The following is a 25,253-nucleotide window of genomic DNA, read 5'->3' as shown; positions in this document are numbered from 1 at the left end:
AGCCAGAGGGGTTAGAGCAATTTATGGAGCCAATATTTGGCTTCTATTAAAGATCCCAAAATGACCGGTTAGTCCTGACCCACCGCTGGGACGCTGGAAGCTCCTCTGCTGACTGTAACCATGGAGACATCTTAATGTTCTTTGTCAAGAGTAGGCTGAAGGGAGAGCGTTCTATGTTCAATGATGCTGCAGATGCGTTTCCCTCCTGTTCTGACTAGATCTCAAAAGAGTAACAGCCTTTAAAGTTTTGGTTTGAAAATTTCTAAAATAGAAAAGTGAACTATCAAGTTTTCCAAATTATGTTAATCAAGGTCCTAATGGAAAGCCTCATTATACCTGCATCCAGGTATTATGCATGTTGTTATAGGAATAAATAATATGATACAGAATATTGGGTTATAATCATACTTGTAATGTGTTATAATCTGTTTATAGCACTGCATAATGATACAAATAAGCACTTGTATATATTCTTAATAATTTAAAACAATAATCATAACACATTATAAAGCATTTTATAATTACTTATAAGGTCAAGTATGATATTTTTTCTTTTCTTTTTTGCAAGGTCATTGTGTATTATAAGTCATTGTTTGCTCTCAGCAAGTAAAGTTAAAAAAATATAGCATTAAATGTTCGCAAGAACATCACAAAACGTCTAAAAATACTTTTTTATTTCATGAATTTTTATTTATAAGGAAGTATTATGACACTAATTATGATGATATTGCTCAAAATGATTGTATTACAATATAAGATGATTTACAAACTCTGCAGATCTGTAACCATGGAAACTAAGCGTGATAAATCCATTTAGCCTCCAACTATTAGTCCAACGTTTGAATAAATGACAGTGACATGATGTCTCTGCAGTAACCAGAGGGTTGAGGTAAAGAAACACATTTGGGCATGATCGGATTTTAAATAACTCATTTCAGGACACTCTTAATTGGCTGGTTTGGTATTTGTAATGACTTCAGATATTTTTGATATTGTTGCTGATGGGAAACTGATAAGATTCTCATGTTGTAATGAAAACTAAACGACTGGACACTTATAAGTTGACAAAAGTGCTGAAAACCTTTTGGAACATGAACAGTTTATTACATATTCGGCTGCAACTAATGATCGTCTTCATTCATATGTTAATCATTTTGTTTGATTATTGGAAAACAGTTTAGTCTCTAAATGGCAGATAATGATAAATGACCATCACGATTTCTTTACACAGTGAAACCTCGTTTTGCTTGTCTCGTCTGACCAGAAAACCCAAAAGTTGAAGCTGGAACCAGTGAATGTTTGCCATTATTCTTGATTTAAAGACTTAAATAATTAACCAAATACCAAACATGGACATTTTAGAAATATGAGGACTAAAACATCCATAATAACGGAATATATGTAGCTCTGGTTCAGTGCTTCCTGTAGCTGCCAGATACTGAGCCACTTTAATAATCTGCTCACATTTATGAGTCTGTGTCTGAGCTCATAGATCAGTGTCAGCGCGCCGACCTTACGAGGATATCAGTCAGATCAGGTACGGACTAATGAAGGCCTGCTCACATTACCTCCACCGTCAATCAAACGGGCCCGTTAGTTAATCATCAGCATCGCTCTCATTAGGAAACACGGATACCCACGGAGGGTTCAGCCCAGTGCCCTTGTAGACTGGTGTATGGTTGCACATGTAGAGGATGTGACAAGTGACATTTACTGTTCTGTCCCTAGTTAACATTGTTTGCAAAAACATTCTTATCCCAAATTAGAACGAATTGTTTGGTTGGAAGTATATTGTCAAACCTGTCTCCTGCAAAATTAAACTGAAATACAGCAAATCAGCTCTGTTAATATTGTTTGGACAGAAACATATTTTCCCCAGGATTAAAGTCCCAGTTTGAAAGGGTTTGAAACATGAGATTAACGTTGTAAATTGAAACAAAACAAATCAGAAAACGCCATAAAACTACTTGGTTAGTTTTAGTAAAAACACATCATGGTTTGGTTTACAATGACTGTAAGATTAAAACAAAACAGTAAATACTACAAAACTACTTGTTAGGTTTAGGCAAAACAATTACTTGGTTAGTTTTAGTAAAAAAACAGAATGGTTTGGCTGAAAATGACAATGAAAATGAATCAAAACTACTTGGTTATGTTAAGGAAACAAAATGATTTTTGGTGAAAACATCCTCCACCCAAACCTCCTCCATGAATCCCTCCAGCAGATTTCATATGAAGGTCAAAAGCTTGTTGTATGGGAATGGGATTTTTAGGAGATGGGGCTACTTACTTGTGCATATCCCCAATCTATAACTTCACACTTGGTCTTTCATTTGGAGTTTTTCCAATTGGGAAGGCAGTGTTGGATCATCAGCTGGTTCGGTGAAATGTCTCAACCAACTGTTGGTTGGATTGCCGTGAAATTGGTTAAATACGTTCACGTCCCCTTCATCACTCTGTTGGATAAGTTGCTCCGGTCTCATTTTGCTTTGCGGTCCTTCTCCAACATGAGGATTGAGTAAAAATGTGCAGTTCTACATTTAGAACATTGGAAAATTTGGAGATGATGTCACTGTTTCATTGTGTTCGTGTATCCAACAGACAGAAAATCACAGTTGCTCAGGAAGCTTAATGAAGACATTGTACTTGCTGCTAAGACACTGACTGGCATATTTTGCCAAAAAACCTGGGAAAGCTTGCTGAGCGTGCATGCTGACATCCTGGAGGCTGGCCAGTATAACAGCAGTTGGAGGTTAGGTTCCGTGTGGCAGAAATGTTGTATACTCACCATTCCAGCCCAGATGTTTGCAACCAGTCTGCAAGATTCCATCTGCTTTTTTTCTCTTAAGCTTGTGTAATCGAATTACACACATGTGCATAATAGAGCCTTTACAGAACTTTTTATTATCAGGGTCAAAACATATGAAATCCCTTTTTCTGTTGTCGGCATCATTGAGCAAATAGTGGCCATTTTACTTTGTGTTCTTCAGTCTTTGAGCTTTCTAGTACAATAAGAGAGCCGGAATGCTAATAATAATCATGAATAAAGAAGAACATTTATATGCCAGACACAATTCCCCAGCCTTTGATGACAAACATGATTATCATGGCTCTGATTTGACAAAAAAAGGCAAACTAACCTTTAGTTGCAGATGTTTCATTCTCCATCAGTTTTCCTGACAAAGGTTGGGACAATTCCTTCCTGACCCCCTATCACAGGTGGTTTTACCCCAAATAACACCTCAAATCCTGCAAGTATGGCTGTCAGATGATGCCCATGTGACCTGGATGACCCAACTGTTGATACTTACAACCCATCAGCTCTCTATATAAAAGCGTTTGATACTTTTTCTTGCACTCACTGCCAAATTTAACTGTTTAATTTTGGAGGTTTTAAGGTATTGCAAGGCCACAGTGTCGACTGTGAGGGATTTGATTCCTGGTTCAATTATGTTAAAGTACTTTGAATGATGTAGTTCTTTGAGAAATGTCTAATAGTTATATATCATATCCCCAACTGTGTGACATCAACGACTCACCTTTCCCCTCCTCCCCCCCCTGTAGGAGCTCTGTCGGCAGCGCATGGCGGTCAAACCTCCGTCCGAGCGCCCTGAGCCCATGTCCTCCCGGATCAACAGCGTCTCGTCTCAGTTCAGCGATGGCGGTCAAGCCGTCAGCCCATCGGCGCGGAGCAGCCTCTCCTCCTGGAGCGAAGAGCCCGCCCACTCCAACATGGACATCTCCACCGGTCACATGATCCTGGTGAGTCTCCTGTTGAGTCGCTCTGTTGAGATCCTGCTTCTGTACACTGAGTCTAAATAATAAACTTGATGAACTGATGGATTACATTGAAAGACTTTGAGAAGGATTGAGAACCGTCTTTCAGTTTCACACAAGATCTGGAGATGACTAAATGGTTGCAAATGTGTTTTTTTTGTGCTAACTGAATCAGTAGACGTTAACACGTAAATCAAATCCGCCCACTTCCTGTTTTGCACGTCCAGAGTGTTTGCAAAAGGGTTGACTAAAAGTCTTACCCCGACTTTATGGAATACTATAGAAAGGGAAGTACATTCTGAAGGATGGTTCCATTGGTGAATACCTAAAACAAGGAACTCTTAGGTCTTGCTTTGAGTTTATTGATGCTTATTTCCACTGTTGGAAAAACAAACAAGCCAATCAGAGCAGGAGTAGGCAGGATTACAATCGGGACTGCAATAGTTGCCTGCTAAAAGGCAGAAAAGTCCATGAAAAATTGCTGAAACATTGCTAAATTGCAAGTACGAGATGGATGCAGCAACTCTTCAATCGACATCTTTCTTTGAACATTGTGAAAAATATAAAGATAACTGCTCCCAGGAGCCATTACAGCAGCTTCTCTGTTGATTTAAGTCATTTAAAGATAATTTGGTGGGATGAACGTCACTCTATTCTAAGTGGTTAGAGCAGAAAATTAAATGAATAACCCCGTAATCCCCAAACTGAAATTTGCATTCATAAAGACTGAATATTTAAGTGAAGAGAATTTTGGTTCATCCTTCAATAACAAGTGCTTTTTTTATATACAGATATTTCAAAGTAAGACTTTTTTCAGATCCAATGATAGCTCTGCTCGAAGAAAAATCACATAAACACTGTAATATTCTTGCCCTCACATTCCTACGGTTTTATCTTTTCCCTTTGTGGTCGTTTGTCTCTTTCCAAAGAGCTACCACAGGTTTTCCATGCTTCCTTTATTTTTCCTTTTCATCCAAGACATCCCATCTCTTACTTCTTTTTCCCCCTTATCACCATTTATGTCTTTTAAAAGCCCACAGTGCTCTTCTCCTTTGTGTCCAACTCGTCTACATTTCTGCATGTAGCACTCTTTTCTCTCTCCTACACAAGGACACATTTCTATTTTTCATCTCACTCCCTGTCTCATCCGTCTCCCCGTGTCTGTACATCTCATTACACCCACACGTTTTCTATAGGCGGACTTCGTACCCTCTGCTATCCTGCAGATGAAAATCTCTACTGAACCTCGGTTGCATTTCGCAGAGCGCCCGCCGTAATTGCGATATGAAGCGATTCACTTCAACCGCCGCGCACCTGCAACCTCATCCCGACTCCCACTCACTCCCCCCACCTCCCCCCTCTCCATGCATTATGAAGCTGGCGGCGAGATGTGACAGAGCGGGCTTTTTGATGTGTTCAATAGGCACAAAGATACTAATTACCCCTGAGATTTAGCTCCAGAGTTGTGTTCAGGAAAAAACAAAAACGACTCCCTCTGCAAGCGCCTTGTTCCTCCGCAGAGAGAGCAGGCTCTGTTGTTTTACACACAACCTGCTGAAGTGTTTTCTTCTTTTTTTGGAGGAGGCGGGGGGGAAACGCACTCCCAGCAGGACGCCATGCGGAGCGTTTTGATGCGCCGCGGTCACGCGTGGATGAAAATAGATTGGAGTTCTGGGGGACGGCGAGGTCTGAACTTCCTCGAGTAGCTTTTTTTTTTTTTTTTTTTTCTTCTTCTTTTCTTTGTCTTCAGAACAGACGAGGACGTCTCAGCAGAGGCGGCGTCGCTTGAGAGACGAGAGGAATGAAAATGAAGTGTTGCTCATGTTTCGTTGAGTGCTCGTTTTAGTGTGTGGGCCGCATTCTGGTCAGGGTGATTACATGCATTTGTGTAATCACGGGGGGACGTCTGATGTGGCCCCGAGATGAGTAATAACATTTTGTGTAGGTGATGGAGATGAGTATCTCCTTGAATGCTGATATTCCACTTAAATCCTCTCAAATCATCTTCAGAGTTCTAAAAGGCACTCAACATAAGCAATGGGCCTCACGCAAGAAACTTTTTATATTCTTATCCTACATCTCTTATACTTTTTTTTCTGTGCTGCAAGTCATATTTGCATGCAGGGAGGGGAAGCAAGTGAGAAGCCTTAGAGCCTGATTAGTGTTTGATTTGCTATAAAAGGGATTATGATCAATATGAGAAATGGGAAGATCCACATCCGACTGTAGATGCATTAAACGGCCAAATCATTACAGAATCATGTGATCCAAATGAACATGGAGGAAATGTTCCGCTGCATCCAGTGATGGTGTAGTGAGTCTATCACAGTGTTTAGTTTGTTTTACATACTGTATATAAAGAACAACCTAACGTGTTTAGGTTTCCTGCTGTGCTGATGGGAAGTCGGCGGCGTGTTTAACGGCGTGTTTTCTTCCCGTCGAGGAGATAAACTGGTGCGAGCAGCGAGGAATCTGGAGCCGTTTGTCGCTCACAGGATGCTCATCAACGCGGAAAGTGATAATGTGTGATTCTCAGTTAATGTGAGGGAGCTGTGAACCTCTTAGCAGTTATTTTTTCTTTTTTTGCATTTTCGAGTTGCAGCTTTTTGGCTGTGGAGGAGGAGAAAGTGACGAAAGAGAAATGTGATCCAGAAACACATACTATGAGATGGAAGTGTGTTTCAGCACCTTGGACAGCTCCACACACACACACGCACACGCACACGCACACACTGACACACACACACACACACACTGAGTCCAGACCATCTTTGTCCTCCCACAATAGAGACATTAGACAGCCGAGGGAATGTTACATAATGCCATTCTCAAGAGGAAACCATCCTTTTCCAAAATGTCCGCTTCTCTGGGGAAATAAAATGAAGCGTTTGTTTTTTTTAACTCTGTATATCCGCTGAGCCTTTCAGAAGCCCAAAGGTCACATTGTTTTTCAGCCCACAGGAGGAAGTTAAAATATGGTAAAGTACTAAAATTGGAGGTATGAGGCTTTTTCATGTCAGTGACAATTTGGGAAATTGCAGTTTTATGTCTTTTACCGCCCACCAGCCGTCCTCTTTACTAAACGTTTTGCGGATTTGCCACAAATATCCTCTCATCGTCCCTCCTCCATCTTTCATTCATTAGTTTTGCCTGCATCATGTTGCTCATTTTCTGCACTGTTTGTCATCATCTTCCACTTCTTCCTTTTCCTCTTTCTTTATGGCTTAATTTATTTCTTCCATTACTTTTTATACCCTACTACTTCCAGTTCTCCATGTTTCTTTGCGTTGTTCTCTTTCATGAGTTTCCCTCTTTCTCTTGGAACTTCTCCATCCTTCCTCCTCCCATCTCCTTTTCTTCCTGTCTGTCATTTCTTCTTTCCGTAATTTCCAAACAACGCCTATTTGTTAGTTGTTTTTTTCGCAGTTCGAGCTGACAGTTACACACAAAAAAAAATAATATTCACACATACAAGAGAGCTCATTTCAGATTCACATCACGATGTCAACTAGAGACCGAGCTTAGTTTCTCGGCAACAAAAAAACGGGAGCCCAGTCGACATGTTTGGGGAGGGATGGGTGGGGATGGGGGGGACTCGGAGCGCAGGGATTTCTTTTTTTTTAAGCGCCGTCACAGCGAGAGACCGATTCCATCACAAAGCAAGACGATGGAAAAGCAAATATTTCATCTAACGACCCTGCAACGCACTCGAGTGAGGCAACCTCCAGCAGAATGATTAATAAAAAACACGGGCGAAAGAAAGAAAGAAAGAAAGAAAGGAAGGAAGGAAGGAAGGAAGGAAGGAGTAACGTGGCGGCTGATGAGCAAAAAAAAATGAATTGCCTCTCATAAAACCCCGAGCATGTCCTCATCCACCCACAGATTTTTAATTTGAGGAGAAACAGCTTTCACGATCTTATCTGAGTTAATGTATTACTTGGTCCCATGTGACTGGGACTCAGAACACCCCCCCACCACCACCACCATCCCACCACCACCCCACCACCTCCCCCTACATCCTCTCTTGCTTGTGTCTTAAGAGGATTAGTCGACTCTATATATAAAGCGCATTATCTTGTCTTTTGTTGCCGGCCAAGTAAGTGTTATAGATTACGCTGCAGCGGGGGCCTCCGTCCAGATTAACCGTGCTGGGAGTTTTTGTTGGTGGTTGTGGGGGGAGGGGGTGGTTTCGGGGGTCGTAGCTCACCACTATGGCCAGCTGGGATGTGATCTGCAGGGCTGAAAGGTCGGAGGGCGATGGCTGTAGGCGGAGGGGGGCTTCGGGAAATGGATGTTAAATCACTCTTAATGTGGTCAGCTGGGGAGGAGGAAGCAGAGAGGTTAGACTCGTGTATCAGGATGATGTCATCGTTAAAACTAAAACAGCAGCGTCTGATGTGGTGGACGGAGGAAGATTGATTGATGATGATTGATTACGTGTTTGTTGTAGAATTCATAAATGGGAAGACGTTGATCTGGTGCAAGCTTAAGTGATGCGGAGGCTTTTTGACAGGACTAAAATAGCACAGATGAGCTATTACAGGAATGAAATTCTTCGGGAAAACGGTGGACATTTTAGGTGTTTTACGTTTGAAATTTTTCACATGTTAATATATAAAATATTACCACAAAATATTGTTAATAAGAAGCTTGATTCTAAATCCAATCAAACAATGATGTTATGTGGAGTGAATATAAGGAAGAACATCAGCAGAGACAAGAAGAACAATCTCCAACTGTGAATTGTCAGAAAGTTCCAAGCAAGTAGTTCAAGACAGGTGACTTCTGGGAAGTGTAGTGCAGAATTGACACAGTAAAAAGGATCTGAAATATGGACAAAAAGTTCCAAAAAATACAGCTTACTATTGCAAATTGTTGGCTGCATTCGTTTTATATCGCTTTGCTGATAAATGTCAAGATTTACTTTCTTTTTTTTCACCACGAAAAATACACACACATCCTTTTCTAGCCTTAGTTTTCAAAATAAAAGTAGTAATTTCATCATAAACATTATCATTGGATAATTATTACTTGTGCATTAACAATTAAGCAGCATTGAAGGGGATCAATGAAAAGCTCCATAAACAGTTAGCTACTTTATTAATGATGAATTATATTTATTGATTAAGGATAACATGTTAAATCTTAATCTACTGTAGCTGTAAAACAAACTGTGGTGCAGTTCAAAGTACAACAAAACCCTCTGACAGCAGAGTATAGAATGATGATAATGCTGAAGTACGGGTCCTTTAAAAGTGTACTTAAACTTTACTTTCTTGATTACTTTCCACCACCTGTCCCTGCTGAGTGTCCCACTTCCATTGATCCAAAATGGCCGCCGCATTACATCACCTCCCAATGCGGCGCCCGGCTTTCATGCGACTGTTTCCTACAGGTGCTCAGAGGTGGTGCGTCAAAGCCACAATGGCTGACTGCAAAGCCTTTTTTTTGTCGAGCACCTTTGGCAGCTGTAAGCCCCCCTCCACACACACACACACACACACACACACACACACACACACACACACACACACACACACACACACACACACACACACACACACACACAAACACGCAGTAAGGGGATTATTCAGTGTTTGGTCGACACATGGTGATCTCAGCACCTCCTGATTGGATTGCAGTAATCCCTTTACACAGCCACAAAACCCTATTACTGTGGCATTAGAGAGGGGGAGAGAGGGTAGGGGGTAAAGGGTGGTGGTGGTGTTCGGGGGGGGGGAGGGGCCCTACACACAAACGCATCTATTGTGTGTTTGTGTGTAGGTCCATCAATGTGTCTATGTGTCTTTGAATCTGAATGTTTGCAGGTCATGTGTTCATAGATAGACAGATGTATAAGAGGTGATGGAACTGATTGTATGTGTTTCGTGCGTGTGCGCCCCTGTCGCTGCTTTGTGTGTGTGTATTTGAGTGTGTGCTTGTGGTGTTTCTCTGTGCGTGTTTTGTGTGACTTACATGGAACTGTGAGAGTGTGTTCGTACGCGTTTGCTTTTTGTGTGTCTTTGTAGTAGCGTATATGTGTGAGCTTGTGTGTGGGTGGACTCTGTTTTTGTGTATGTAACCTTTAGAAAAACCTTTAGTGTGGATTAGTGCTTTAGATGTGTGTATGTGCGTGGTGTGTGTGTGTGTGTGTGTGTGTGTGTGTGTGTGTGTGTGTGTGTGTGTGTGTGTGTGTGTGTGTGTCTCTTTCGAGGGATTCAGACCTCCTGCTGTTGATAAGCATCTGTGTGCAGGTGGAGGGTCGCAGCTTGCGGCTTCCTGTTACATCATTTCTGCTTTTAGCAGCTCTGGAGAAAAATATAATGGAGAGCTGATACTGCATCAAGGAAAGGCTGGTGTTACACACTGTTTGTGTGTGCGTGTGTGCGTGTGTGTGCGTGTGTGTGTGTGTGTGTGTGTGTGTGTGTGTGTGTGTGTTTAAATATTGATAAAATTAAAGTTAAATTATGATATTTTGAAAGAGATTAAAAAAAGTCTCTATGCAACAAACACACACTGTGGTAGATAGAACTAAGTACTCAAATAATAATAATAACACTAATAATAAACCTTATTTGTACAGCACCTTTCAAATCAAAGGTTGGAACGAATAGAAAAAGGAAAAAAATCTGAGAAAAAATAGATAAATAGTAATACAACATTGAGGAAAGAAACAATATATATATATATAAGTACAACAAGTAAAATAAATACATTTTAAATATTTAAAACAATTAATAAAATTAAAGTTAAGAGAATGCCTTTGTATACAGATACAAGTGAATTTTTTGAGGACCTCAGGTTGGGACCAGACAGGAAATCTGAGATGTATTTAGGGTCCAAAAGTCCAAAAAGTGACTTTTAAAGTTATCAATTCTAAAATTCAGCAGGAGCAAATGAAGGGGAGCTAAAATTGGAGTAATGGGCTCTTTTTGGGGGGTTTAGGTGGGGAGTCTTGATAAGCTGGTATTTGTGTAAATCCCATAGACTCCAACGTGTGTAGCCTCTTGGCAATTTATTTCAAACTAATTTAAAAAATCACATTTGCTGTAATATTCTTGGAAAAGACCCTAAAAGTCAACGCTCTTTTTTTAATTTTATTTTTTTTATTTTTTTTAAACGACCGGAAACAGAGGTCCACACTTGGATGGAGTAGTTTGATAGTCCACTGTTGGTAATGTAGGTGTGTGTGTGTGTGTGTGTGTGTGTGTGTGTGTGTGTGTGTGTGTGTGTGTGTGTGTGTGTGTGTGTGTGTGTGTGTGTGTCGCTGAGTCTGTTAAGCTTGCAAATATACAAAGGGACAACAAAGCTTGTTAAGCGCACATTTGCAATAAATATCACATATCTGCATTGGATCAAGACACTTTTCCATTATATTCCACCAGCCGGACGTCCATCCTCCATTTTTAACAAACTCCTCTCATTTTAGCAAAAAGCCATTAGGCCTTTTTTGGGGGGGGAAGCTAATTCTTATTATGATCAGTCCCATTTGTAACTGCCATCATAAATCATCGCCGGAGCCATTTAAAGAACCACATCAGCTCATTTCGTTCCCTCATCCATTACAAACGATCCATATTTCGTGCACACAGGCCGCTGATTTTCAAGGCTGTGCTTTTAAAAACAAAGTTACTCCGGCCACCATCAGATGATGGCTAACCAGTGAGAACAACGGGCATGGTCTCATGTGCCAAGCTCATTTGCAGAGGCTTAATCAAACTCACATAGTCTTCATTAATTAAGAACATTGTATGGAAGGTAATGGTCAGGTTGAAACATTTAAACAGAACTCGAGTAGATGAGATGACACGATGTATTTTGTACGGATATTGAAATTAGTAAAACATGCATATGGGAACTCATAAATGCTTATTTACATATCTTATTTAACATTCTAGTAACTATGGCATTATCTATGAGGATCACGGTTTGATATCTTGAGCTTCTTTGCCAATTTTATGGTCTGTGGTCAACATTTGTAATGTCAAGTATTGCAGTAAGCTCCTACCATCTGTTGCTTTAAACAGGTTAAAACAGTTTAATCTTTGTCTTCTTTTTCACATCAGTGGGGGTTTGGGAACCACAGTAAAGCACTGGTACGATATGTGTTTGGGCGATTTTTCTTTGCGCGTCCATCTGGTGCTCCTCTGAGATTCAAACAAATATTGTGATTGACAAACCAACTGAAACCCTATTCCTTAAGGGGTAAAGCCTGTCCATCTGGTGCTTCAGGAAGATAAAGACGGTTTTGGATGAATAGAAAGATGATTGGAAATAAAAGGAACCTTTTATAATGAACGTATACAGATATATATTGGTGGAGAAACTGATGTAGAAATCTCTGTACAACCCTTTGCCGTACCTCCAGCTCTGTTTGACTCACCTCCTCACCTCTCTTTTTTTCCCTCCTCTCCTTCAGTCCTACATGGAGGATCACATGAAGAACAAGGACCGCCTGGAGAAGGAGTGGGAGGCGCTGTGTGCCTATCAGGCAGAACCCAACGCCTGCACCGTCGGCCTGAAGGATGGCAACGCCAAGAAGAACCGCTCCGCTGCTGTCGTTGCATGTAAGCACTGAACTCTTCCTGTTTTTTCTTTCATTTGTTAGCACTATCTGTTTCTCGGTTTGATTAGTAGGCGAGCCCACATTAGCATTTAGATGGTAGTAATCAGAAAGTGATCGAGTAAGTGAACTACTGCTTCAGTATCCACCGTTACTACGGCTGCTGCTTGCGTGAGGCATTGATATCAGGCAGGACTTTAATTGCATTGACTTGCATCTTCTGATTGCTGTTATAGACCTGAAGCAACAAGCTTTTGGGGGGTTTTCTTATCATGAAAATTACCACAGAAGGTGGAAATTTAGCAAACAAATGTCAGTACTGGCCTTCAAGTCTCCAGATTGTTGTTGCTAGAACAATCATCAGGTTATCTATGGATGCAACGATAGACAACTAAATAGAAAACACATGATCTGCATTTCAATTGTTGCCCAAGTAGTAAGGTTCACACATCTGCAAAAACTCAACTAAGTGGACTATTGAAAATTAGACCATGTGGTATATAAGAAGTGGACGTAGTCATCATGACTACACCCATTGGTCTGTGGACTGCCAGTTGGAAGCCTCAAGTTCGGCGTTTTGGCCGTCGCCATCTTGTTTTTTTTTGCTACCAGTAAACGTAAGTTACCGTAATTGGACGGCGGAGGGGTGAAGTAGAGACGCCGTTAACGGCTCTAGTAGGGTAGCGACCTGTCTGTTACAAGGTAGCCCCGCCCCTAAAGCATACCCTGCTTTATGGTCTGTTTGACTCTAAATGGAGCATCATTTACTAAATGAACATCATGCTGTATTGAAGAAGACTTGAAACTAGAGATTGAGACCATAAACTCATGTTTACAATGTTTACTGAGGGAATAAATCAAGAGAGAAGTAGAGTCATTTTCTCATAGACTTCTATGCAACCAGAGGAGTCGCCCCCTGATGGCCATTATAGACAATGCAGGTTTAAGACACTTCCACATTGGCTTCACTCTTCAGAAGAGGTTGCCGCCTGGTTCAAAACTAAAGATTACCACATGAAGAAGGAAAAGAGAGATGAAAAGCAAAGACAGTAATGTCTCCTCTTTATTCATGGAGGCCAGACAACCTCTAATTTCTGAGTGGGACCAAAATACAGCCCTGATGTCAGCCCAACATGGCAGCATTACTCCCACCACCTCTCGACAACACTCCCCGTATATTCAGAGCCTGGCTCCATTATCAGAAACCTGGAGCAGATGCAGTGAGCAGAAGGCTTGTAAATTAGTTTTCTATTAAAGCTCTCCTGCACCGACCTCATCAATGATTAAAATTTCTAAGCTCCTGTGGAAATGGCCTATCTAAAAAAGTGCTATTCCATTCTCTCCACCGTCCGGGCTTAATGAAATCCAGGTTGTCAGCAGGGAAAGCAGTTTGTCAGGAATAAATTGTGCTTTCTATTTGAAGCAGCGCTGGCTTCTCCCCAAAAAAAATCTGAACTCTTTTGCTACTATCACTGGAGACTTGAGAGTTCTGCTGAAAAATGTACGAAAGAATGACCACACACAAATTTCAGTGGACCAGGGAGGATGTAGGGCATGTATTGGCCTGAAGCTAAAATCAAACACTAAAGTACACTCCATGCATTCTGCGTCTCCCATCAGTGAACAGCTACATATGCAATTATACTCCCAAACTTTCGATTGTTTTGCTTACATTTACCTAAATGTAGTCTACATTTCTTTAGATATAAAAAAAACCCCCACTTTTCTCCCCTTATGAGATATCGTCAAAGTACATTTTGTTTCACCTCGTTGAAACTCTTATTTTAACTTTATTAAGGTTTAGACTGAGTGAAAGATGGATTGTGAATCATTTTATACACATTTCTCCGAAATTTCCACCTGACAAAGTTGGTATTTTTGAAGAATTTTGGATCTTCGTTGGACTTTAAATTGAATCCTGTCAGTTATAGTTAATAGACAAGTTTTAAGCTTTTTTCTAGATTGGTTTCCTATTAGGCAGAATTTAACTATGCACTCTGTCTGCCATCGGTTTGCGATCTCCCAGGAAAATGCTGGCTCGAATGCACACTGGGGTGTTTTACTCTGCATTTTGTTCAAATTTAGATTTTTACGATGGTTTCTTGCTTCGTACAGTAGCCAGGCTTCTATCAGTAGCCGTGTTGCTAACACTAACAGCCAGAAAACAAACAAGAAGCTGAATGGAGGCCAAGACCAGCCAGACACAAATGTCTATGTTTCTGGGACAAAACGATCAAACATATATGCTCGCGCTAGCTGTGCTGGCTAACAGTAGCAGCCAGAAACAAACATCTATAATGAATTGTTCGTTTGATAATCTTAACAAAGAACACATTTTATTGAGGTGGCTTTTTCTAAAATAAGCAGTTGTGAAACGTTCTATATTCTGTTAGATCCGATCCAGATGACTTTGCAACAGCGGCGCCAACACTTGGACACGCTCTGTCGAAAGGTTATCTATTACCACTTTAAAATGAAAGCTTGGCCAAACAACATGGGATTGTAAAGATGGATCCAGAGTTTTCAGAACTTAAACCTTGCTCGGCTCACCTTTGGTAAACCACCCGGATGACTGCCTGTCGTTTAAGTATTAGAGGTTCCTTCAAGGCAGCGAAAGTCAGGAATTAATTGATCAATTCTCCGAGGGAAATAAAAGAACATCAGTTCTCAAACAAGCAACTTGGTGGTTACTTATCTTCTGGTGTTAAATGGTGAGAGTCCTGCATACTGAACAGATAAGAGTATCTCATTACAATGCGTGTAATATATCTGCTGAGCTCTTGCATTACTAAAACAGAATACCCTGAATCCCCCCCCCCCCACTTGTGTTCCAGATGATCACTCCAGAATCACCTTGAAGGTGGAGAACAGCCAAGGCAACTCTGATTACATCAATGCCAGCCCGATCGTAAGTACCTCCTCTGCATTCCAACTCTGTGCTTCACACCGCCGCTACGCCAGCATCCCACAGTCCCCACGGGGGCTTCGCAGGAACAAAGGCAGCCTACCGTCGTACAACATACATTTTGATGCAACGCTTGCTTAGCTCCGGCGACAGCCCAACGCTACTGTGTATGTTCTGCGCCATGAATATTAATGACTGTTTCACAGCAAACACCCCGGGCGAGTATTCGCTCGGGGAAGGCGTGGGAAAGGACATGCGCGCCGCTCTCGTCCTCGCTTCTCGTTTGTGAAAACCCCAAACATTGATCTGTGGGAAATGATTGTTTGTGACCTTGGGTTATGCTAATTTGACACTAGTTTTGTGTTTACCGTTACGGCGCGCTTGACTCGCAGAGGCCTTTGCAGATTTAAGCAGCGAAAAAACAGCCCGTAGGAAGGAGACGGGGGAAGAAAGAGCCGCGTGAAGTCAGTAAGCGAGTGTATCAATTTGGAAACCAGTGTTGGAATAGTAGGTTTACGTTTCCCCCGAGGCAGATACAGTGGTATTCCATTAAAAGCGGCAGAAACACTATGCATTTCAAATCTGGGCATCACACCAAGATGGAGCTTTGTGTGTGTTTGTGTGTGTTTGTGTGTGTGTGTGTGTGTGTGTGTGTGTGTGTGTGTGTGTGTGTGTGTGTGTGTGTGTGTGTGTGTGTGTGTGTTGTGTTTAAGGGAGAAAGGGAGGGAATCAAAACTACACAGGAACAAAGAAGCAGCCTTGTCAAATGCCACAAATGCAAAAACAACTGCAACACATGTACCCACGCAATGCACAACGAAACACACACACACACACACACACACACACACACACACACACACACACACACACACACACACACACGCACGTACTCAAACACATTTTGAAGCAAGCTTGCACAAACACTGAAATGTACAAACTAACTTATACATGAGTATCCATGCTCACCCACACTCACATGATATACATACACACACACACACACACACACACAAATTATACAGAACATGCAGTGCAGACACCCACACAGACGTGCAAAAACACACACTCTCACACATGAACATCTTGCATCCATCCTCATCCATCCTCCCACACACACACACACACACACACACACACACACACACACACACACACACACACACACACACACACACACACACACACACACACACACACACATGCATTAAAGATTAAATGTATGTGAATGTACACTGAGGCTATTTAAGGAACCTCCTCTGCTGACAATTAGTTTTCTTCTCGCCCACGCTTAGACGTAAAGAAGACGAGCTGAGACGAGATGTTTGGGATCCATCTCCGGCAAATAACTGTAAAGAATTATGGATCAATGTGTTGGTTGCCTGGCCAAATAACATTCAGATACTGTACTATTATATATTATACTATATTCCCTGTTTTCACCTGGGAGGAACATGTTCCATCCATTCATAAACTTAGAATAAGAACATTATTTACATTTGTTTTAATAGTCACAAAGCAGCAGAACGTCTCTGTAAATGCTGGACTTATTTATTCCGCAATAAAGACACATTTGACATTAAACTGATAAAATGGTGGAAGCTGCTAACGAAATACGTCATAAACAGTCCAACAGATGGTGATCTTCTAAATTTATTCTGACTCGGATAAACGAGACCAGACATCTGTGACCAGAGGCCAAATCTGATTTTTTTTTTTTTAAATCCTGCATTGCAACAAACAACAAAGTGCCCACAAAACTAATTGCAATCCTCCGTAAGTTGCTACCTGAGATCTTAGTCAAGTTTGCCAACATCCCAGTAACCTGTTAATGATACACACTGTGGTTTGTAGTTATGTGACTACATGGATTCAAGAAAGTGTCACATTCACAGATGTAGAAAAAGTAAGAGAATTTAGCTGAGACCTTTTAAAGCAGCACCGCTATGTAACTCAAAACAGTTGTCATTTAATCATCCAGATGTTGTCTGTGCTAGCTAACGTATGGTTTACATGAATTAGCTATAGTGCATAATTAAAGCCATCCTAAATGCTACATGCTCAGTTTCTCATTGGATATTGGACTTGAAAGCACCAACTGAGATTTAATTGAGACCAGCAGCTGGAGGCTGAACCCAACCGGCAATCTGTGGAGGGAGTTTCAGATGATGATTGTTTGTTTTATGGGATGGGGTCGTTAGCCTCATATCCCAACATTTAGGATCAGGCAAAATCCTTATGTTTGGTTCCTATACCTACTTAAGAGGTTTGCACAAGCTCCTCAACCGTGGCCATTACCTATGACGTAAACAAATGCTGCTTTTTGAATTTGACGAAGATGAGCAAGAACTAGATCGAAAATGACAGCTGATCGTGCAAACACTACGATCTGGTTCTCGCTTCACAACTGCTTTGCTCAGAAACTGTATCTGCCGGTTGGGATCGAGTTGACCCAATCGCTTAAAGAGGACGTTTACATGTTGCGTCTAAAAACGTGTGGAAAACTCTCGTCATGTATCAATTTGTACTCAGCAACCAAAACCTGCGAGAGCGATGACGATGGCGATGAAGTTGCGGTGATTTAGCAGTAAATCTCATCTGCTAATCTAAACAAAGATAAATGGAATTCCAGCAACATAAATCCGTCACAGTAGCTTCACTGCCTGATTTGTCTGTGTCTGATCGGTGGACCTTTCAACCGGATGTTGTCGTCTTGGTCGTCCTGAACTAAAATAATTAACTTCTCCTTCATTAATTCACCGTAGACTGATATTTACGGAAAGAGAAAACATATCTTCCTGCTCTGATTGGTTGTTTCATCGCTGCAACGCTCCAAAAGTTGAACTATTTTTATCTCGGTGCACAGCCGCCACTTCACTGCGTCTACATTGACAACAATGGATTTGACGGCACAAAAAAAGTGGCATCTGAATGAATTTGGGTGCAAACCTTCTGATGATGCCCCTTTACCAAGCAACCTCCTGTTAAACCGGGACTTAACAAAACAAGCTAAATAAAGAGATAATCCAAGCTCCATCCAACAGTTAATATGGTAAATTCAATTTTTACCATTAAAATCATAGATACAAAAATAACAGAAAGAAAACATGTGTTCTGATAGTCCTACCTGTATTTTTTTAACTAGTTACATTACCACGAATGTCCCTCTTTCTTTGTTGCTATCGGAACGCAAAATTAAATTAAAGCACGCTTTCTTATTAAGAAACATTGTCTGCCCTCTTTTGTGCCCAAAGCCCCACAATCATTTAATCAGTCAGTTTCACAAACTTACTCACAAACACGATCAATCACTCACTTTCTCCTCTGGCACAAACACACACAATTAGTCCAAAAACAGACTCAATAGTTTCCTCACACACACACACTTCCTCAGACACAATCAATCACTCAGGTACCGCTCAATCATGCATACGCTCAATCACTCACACGTACACTCATTCTGATGCATGACTCGTGCTGACAGCCCCGAGTCTAAATCTGCCTCGCAGCTTTTATTGACAGTTAAATTGACTTCTTTTGATTAAGGATTTAGAAGAGTCACTGGAGAAAATTGAAAAGACTGCAAATGACATTGTGTCCTGTCTCTTCAAACTAATAGCACCCAAATTCTGAAAAAAAAACCTCATTAGGATGTCTTAATGAAACCTCATAGGTATTTAATGAAGCTAATTTGAATTAAATGTACTTTTGGTATTCAACTGCAAAACAATTCAACTGTAAAACAAGTCACCTTTTAAAGAACAAGGAAAACAACATTGGTCTTTAATTTAAATTACCTGTATTAAGATATGTTAATATCGCTAATTTGACATTTAGAACTTCTTGTTTATTTAACACAGTTTGATCTCATGCGACCTTTTCGAGGGAAAAACAACAAAACTTCTTGATAATGTTAAGGCATCAAAACTACATGCTTCTGTTCAGGCAAAATAATTACTTGGTTATTTTCAGGCCACAAAACTACTTGGTTATGTACAACAACACAATCTTTTGATAATATTTTGGCATCAAAACTTGGTTATGTTTGGGGAAAATAATAACTTGGTTATGTTAGACAACAAAAACTACTTAGCAATGTTTAGGCATCAAAAATACTTGGTTATGCAACAAAACTACTTGGTTATGCAACAAAACTACTTGGTTATGTACAACAACAAAACTTCTTGATAATGTTAAGGCATCCAAACTACTTGGTAATGATCCGACAACAAAAGTACTTGATTATGTTTGGGGAAAATAATAACTTGGGTACGTTTAGACAACAAAAACTACCTGGTTATGTTCAGGCATCAAAACTACCTGGTTATGTACAACAACACTTCTCAGTTCTGTTCAGGCGAAATTAATTACTTGGTTATGTTCAGGCATCCAAACTACTTGGTAATTATCCGGCAACAAAAGTACTTGGTTATGTTTGCGGAAAATAATAACTTGGTTATATTTAGTAAAATGTCATGTTTTGGCTTATAACAGGTAGCAGTTTACGAGTCTGTCACTTCTTGATAATGTCTAAGCAACAAAACTACTTGGTCAAACGTAGGGAACAATCCTCTTGGTTATGTTTAGGCAACATAATTACTTGGTTATGTTTAGTAAAACGTCATGTTTTGGCTTATAACAGGTAGCAGTTTACGAGTCTGTCACTGTCATCCCCACTGAGGTGTCAGACTAACATCATGAAACGGATTGGACAGAATTATGATAATCACACACACACAAATTGACTATTTCGTTCTATCTAAAGACAAAAAACACAATCACAGGGATAATTGCTTTTGTCACATCTGATATTTTTGTGCCTTATTAAGGAAAGAGGAGTGTGTGTGTGTGTGTGTGTGTGTGTGTGTGTGTCTGTGTGTGTGTGTGTGTGTGTGTGTGTGTGTGTGTGTGTGTGTGTGTGTGTGTGTGTTGGAGAGAGAAGGACAAATGTCTTATGTCATTAATGTCGGGGTTTAATTCTGGAGACACCTTGAGATGTCAGGAAGCATGTGTCCACAGAGATTGAAGAGGAGACAGAGAAGGATAAAAAAAGAGTAAAGTGTCTGTCTTTCTTCATCTTTTCATCTTCTCTATTGTCGTCTTTCTCTCCTCTATCCTTTCTTCTCTTGAGGCTTTATCTCACCAGCTTTCTACTTCTTCTTTTTTTGTCCTTTTCTTTTTCCTCTCTCTTTGCAGTCTTTCTTGATTTATCACTGTCAATTTGTTTCTCCTTCTCTGTCCTTCCTGGTCTTTCTCTTTTTAATTTCCGGGGCCTTTCCACTGTGGATCACATGGGACGTTTTGTTATTTGTTTCAAATTCCTTCTAGGTCGATAAATCTCCATTTCCTAGGCTTTAACACTCCGGGTCGGACAAGAGACATTTTGTAATTTCAGTCATGTCGGTGGCCATTTGCTGGTCAAATTTTGATTAGACACAGATTGAACTCATGCCACTTGATTTGGAACAGTATGGGCTTTTGAAGATAAATTATTAAGTGCCTCTCTCAGAAATGTATTTTCTGGCAGAATGAAAAAAACCTATGAAAAGATATTTTGTTAAATATACGCACTACATGGCCAGAAGTATGTGATGAGCCCAACAGAAGTAGATGGACACCAGGGTATTAGTACATCTATATAACCTTAAGTTTCAAAGATAGGAAAAAGTATTTATTTTACAGAAGTAATTCCTAAACCTGAATTAAACTGTTAATTTGACATACATACAAACAATCTTTTCAAAATAAACTTCCATCACAGGAAACAACTAAGTTAGGTTGAGTCAACAAAAGTACCTGGTTAGGTTTAGGAATAGATTGTCGATTTGGTTAAAAAAAAAACAAGGAAGTGCCGTTACTTAAGTGTGTAAGTTAGGTGACAAAAACATCAACATTGACTTGCAGTTTCCTTGCTGACAGATCAGTGTTTGCTTGAAACATCCACCTCCACTCCCGTCCACCCAATGTGTGATTTAGCGGTCTTTGTATTTCCTTGTTCAAGATTTTGTGGATGACATACAGAAACATTTTGTGGGATATCTACGAATTGCGTCGCATTCTTTTTTTGTAGGTATTGCTACGAATTCTGACTAATTAAACTAAAGTCTGAGAAATTTAAAGCGCCATCATAAGGTTTGAGTAACCTTTCAATCATTATATTTTGGTGTTTCATTGCTCTCAAAGAATGAGCTTCCTTCATAAGGTGGCTAGACTCAGTCTGAGACATAGAGCGAGGAGCTCAGACATCCAAAGGAATGGGAAAACCATTTCTTTCTGGAGCTGCTTTTGTCCACAGAGGTTTTGTCTCACTGGAAAACAAAAGGGACAAGCTGTTAGCACCAATTAGCAAGAACACTATCGACTAAAATATCGTTATATGCCATAGCAGTAGGATATAGTTTCATTTAAATTCAAGAAAAACAGCCGCAGACCAAATGGAACATGCTTTTGGCCATTCACTGAAGCGTACGTGGGTGTAACTCTCTGGCCAACCACCTTCAGACGTCTTGAAAGTGCCCTTCTGCCTCCAGCTACTTCTTTACCACAACGCAATTTCTGTCTGTGGAGGTTTTTAATGAGCACTCCCTGGTACCGTGTCACCTTTTTTTTTGCTAAGTTGCTACATTTTAAGTTCATCTGAAGTGCATTTATTGTTTGGCATTCATAAAAGTGGAACAGAGGACCATTAAAGACAATTTTGTGAGCAGGAAAAGCCCCAGAAATTATCTGTCTTCTCTGTGTAATTGCTTCCAGCTAAATTGGTCTTCCCAATTATTACATTTACCGTACAATTTGCATGGTAATAGGCAGGGATGTCACTCACTTCCTCGCGGATTCACCTCACGTTCGTCTCCTGTCGTTTTGCTCTCGACGCCTACGCCATCCTTCTGTAATTTCCATTAAGTTGAAGGAAAGAAGTTGCTGAAAATTCCCATCAAGAAGTTTCTCTCTGTGATTAACTGAACAGTTAAAGACAGTATGTACTAGAGAAATTAGAAATGTCAGATTTCTTTTTACAAGGTGACATGGACAAAATGCAATTCTTGTTCCAGAATGTTGTATTTCCTGTGTGCTGTACTGTATATCATGATGCACTGAGGTTTACAACAGGCTGCGGAGCACTGAATCATCTCTGTGCTGCCGTATGCTGAGGGGAAGTGGCCCTCCTTGACCACTTAGAGATTATTTCATTGTTATATACTTGTATTTATAAGGCCATTATTGGTTTGCTGCCCCCTCACTTCTCATTGTACATTTAGTTGTGATAAAACTCAGCATGCGGCCTATTTTCCCAGAACTTATGGTTGATTTGTTCCCCATAACTCGCACAGACTTTGAAAAGAATGCTTTAGCTGAATAAAGTTAAAAAACAATGAACTAGTGTTTTTGATAAAAAATGTATTAGAATTTAACCTCATTTCTAAAGTTTTGCCTTTGAGGTTGTCCTACTTTGAATTTTCACTGCTCTTAACTCTCTAAAAGATGCAATAACTTAAGATTGGATTTATATGGTCACAAAAAAAATAAGAAATAATAATCAATAGTAAAGTATTTTCTTGGGATGAACTTGGGATGAACTTCAGAAAATATTAGAATATAAATCTCATGTCATGTACGGTGATTTCAAGTTACCAATGCTGTATTTAATACTCTCGGTTAGAGCCGGTGTTTGAACTCATAACTTGCATTTATTTTTTTGCAAACAACCAAAAAAGAGATATTCTTATTGTCGTCTTATAGTGTTGGGAAGCAGATTCATTTCGGTATATAATAAATGATTCTAACCTTACATCATCTTCTCTCTCCCCTCAGATGGATCACGACCCCAGGAACCCGGCCTACATCGCCACTCAAGGCCCTCTGCCCTCCACCGTGGCTGATTTCTGGCAGGTAAAAAACGAACACACACACACACACACACACACACACACACACACACACACACACACACACACACACACACACACACACACACACACACACACACACACACATGCATGCACAAAAAATCAATGCTTTCTCCTCTCTTAAACAAGAGGTAACCGATTTTTCTTAGTGCAGCGAGCCACACGGGAGACCAGCTTGTTCTGTGGATGTCGTTATCAATCTCTCCTTTACCATCATGCTGCCCTTCAACGCCTCCGCCACCACCACTACACACACACACACACACACACACAGTCACACACACACATACAGCAGTCGAGAGTGGGACACATTGTTAATGCATGGGACGACAAACACTTTTCCCACCGTCCCAAATGTTGAATTGGGTTTGAATCTGAGACCAGTGGATCGATAAGTTATTCTGGCCAGTCGTGGCGTATTTGTGTGTGCAAGGAGGACGGTTTGTGTGTGTGTGTGTGTGTGTGTGTGTGTGTGTGTGTGTGTGTGTGTGTGTGTGTGTGTGTGTGTGTGTGTGTGTGTGTGTGTTTGTTGGAAGTAAAGGTCCCCTTGTCAAACAACTTCTGTCCCTGCTGCATTCCAAGAAGTGCTATTTACTATCGAGGCTGGAAACGGAGAAATCTCAGGCTCCTCTTGATTCACTGCTCAGGAGCTGCTCGTCAGCTTGAGTGTAATATAAAAGACAGCTCACTTCCATCCATTATCTATTAGCTGTAGCCGTTTATCATTGAAGGTTGCAGTGGTGCTGGACAGATCTGCAGTCAATCACAGGGCTGACACGAGAGACAGACAACCATCCATGCTGACATTTACACCTACAGGCTATTTAGAGTCAGTCTCAGGATTTAAAATGTGCCAAACAACATGCTAGTCCGGCTAACCGACATCACAGACATGAAGGTTTTGCAGAAACCCATTCTCACTGCAACATTATGTCACATTATGTTTCTGTTGTTCTACTCAACTGTTAAGAGACTGTGTATGTTCAGCCAGTCTATCCTCTTTAAATAAAGGTTGAAGACAATTAAAATTATATAAATAAATAAGTTTCAAAACATCCAAGATGAGTGTGAGGTGCTATAAGATCTGTGTGTGTAAAACCTTACAGTGCATTTGTGCTGATACTTCCTACCTTCCTCATTGGGCTGTACCAGGTAGTTTGAAGCTATGAAACTTAATTCATAAACATTGGCATTTAGAATTCTAAACCAACATTCAAATATTCCACATTTCCTTTTTCTTTGCATATCTGATTATTCTGTATTTCTGCACAGCTGCTGATAAAAATCAGGCTCCAATAATGTTAATAGTATTATACTATTTGTAGTGTTAGATTCCTGTGGTAGCTGCGTAGGATTCTGACTACTGTGATTGAAACATTTCCAATCAGTCTTGTGAAGTCCATAAGCAAAAATGTATTGAAACAAAAGATAGATGTAATCATTTCCTCATTTCAAAACATGTTTTTATCTAACGAAATACCCAGCTTCAAACTGTATTTGTTGGTGTTTAACCTTTCAAAAACTACATATTCACTGCTGTCAAAAAACTGCTCGCTCTCCTACAAGCTCTTGTATTAACGGAGCAGTCTGGCAGCAATCTAACAGCACCATAAATGATATTTATATAACCACATAAACACCAATAATCTTCCCCCTATCTTGTTTTAGAGAGATGATGTCATAAAATATGATATCGGACATCCAAAACGACATTTCAATACCTCAGTAGAATCTTGAAATGTAAATTAAAAAAATAAAAATGCGGGTACAGCCCTAAAAAACACATAAACACAAACTGCTTTAATAGTGATGAGAAGTTGAAATTGTGGACACTCTCTGTTCATTCTAGATGAACCTTTCTTCAGGTCTATGCTGTAAATATGTGTCTCAAAAAGTCAGTACCCACTGCTCAAAAGACCATTAAAGATGTTGTCTAAAAATCTCAGAGCAGAACTACTGCACATCATGGATTCATCTCAGGTTCATTAAACTGCCTATTTATGCATCACACGCCTCAGTGCTCAGACCTCATCCAGGCTTCTTGTTGTGTTGTGGCCCCAGTCTACACAGCATTACTGCGTTATTACTTGTCAGGCTCCTT

The 25,253-nt window shown here is 40.4% G+C and overlaps 1 protein-coding gene across 1 annotated transcript in view; it reads left to right on the top strand.

Moving 5' to 3' along the window:
• The window catches only part of LOC129088606 (receptor-type tyrosine-protein phosphatase N2-like), a 194,209-nt gene that overhangs the window by 146,474 nt on the left and 22,482 nt on the right, over positions 1-25,253 (top strand). Inside the window, exons 14-17 of the mRNA XM_054595950.1 lie at positions 3,565-3,762; positions 12,197-12,344; positions 15,175-15,248; positions 23,058-23,135. Coding sequence (XP_054451925.1) covers positions 3,565-3,762; positions 12,197-12,344; positions 15,175-15,248; positions 23,058-23,135 — 498 coding nt within the window. The remainder of the gene's footprint in view (positions 1-3,564; positions 3,763-12,196; positions 12,345-15,174; positions 15,249-23,057; positions 23,136-25,253) is intronic.

Source organism: Anoplopoma fimbria, chromosome 3, assembly GCF_027596085.1.
Source record: "Anoplopoma fimbria isolate UVic2021 breed Golden Eagle Sablefish chromosome 3, Afim_UVic_2022, whole genome shotgun sequence".
NCBI lineage: Eukaryota > Metazoa > Chordata > Actinopteri > Perciformes > Anoplopomatidae > Anoplopoma > Anoplopoma fimbria.
The sequence above is the reverse complement of the archived record's forward strand: the minus strand, read 5'-3'. Positions and strand labels throughout refer to the sequence as shown.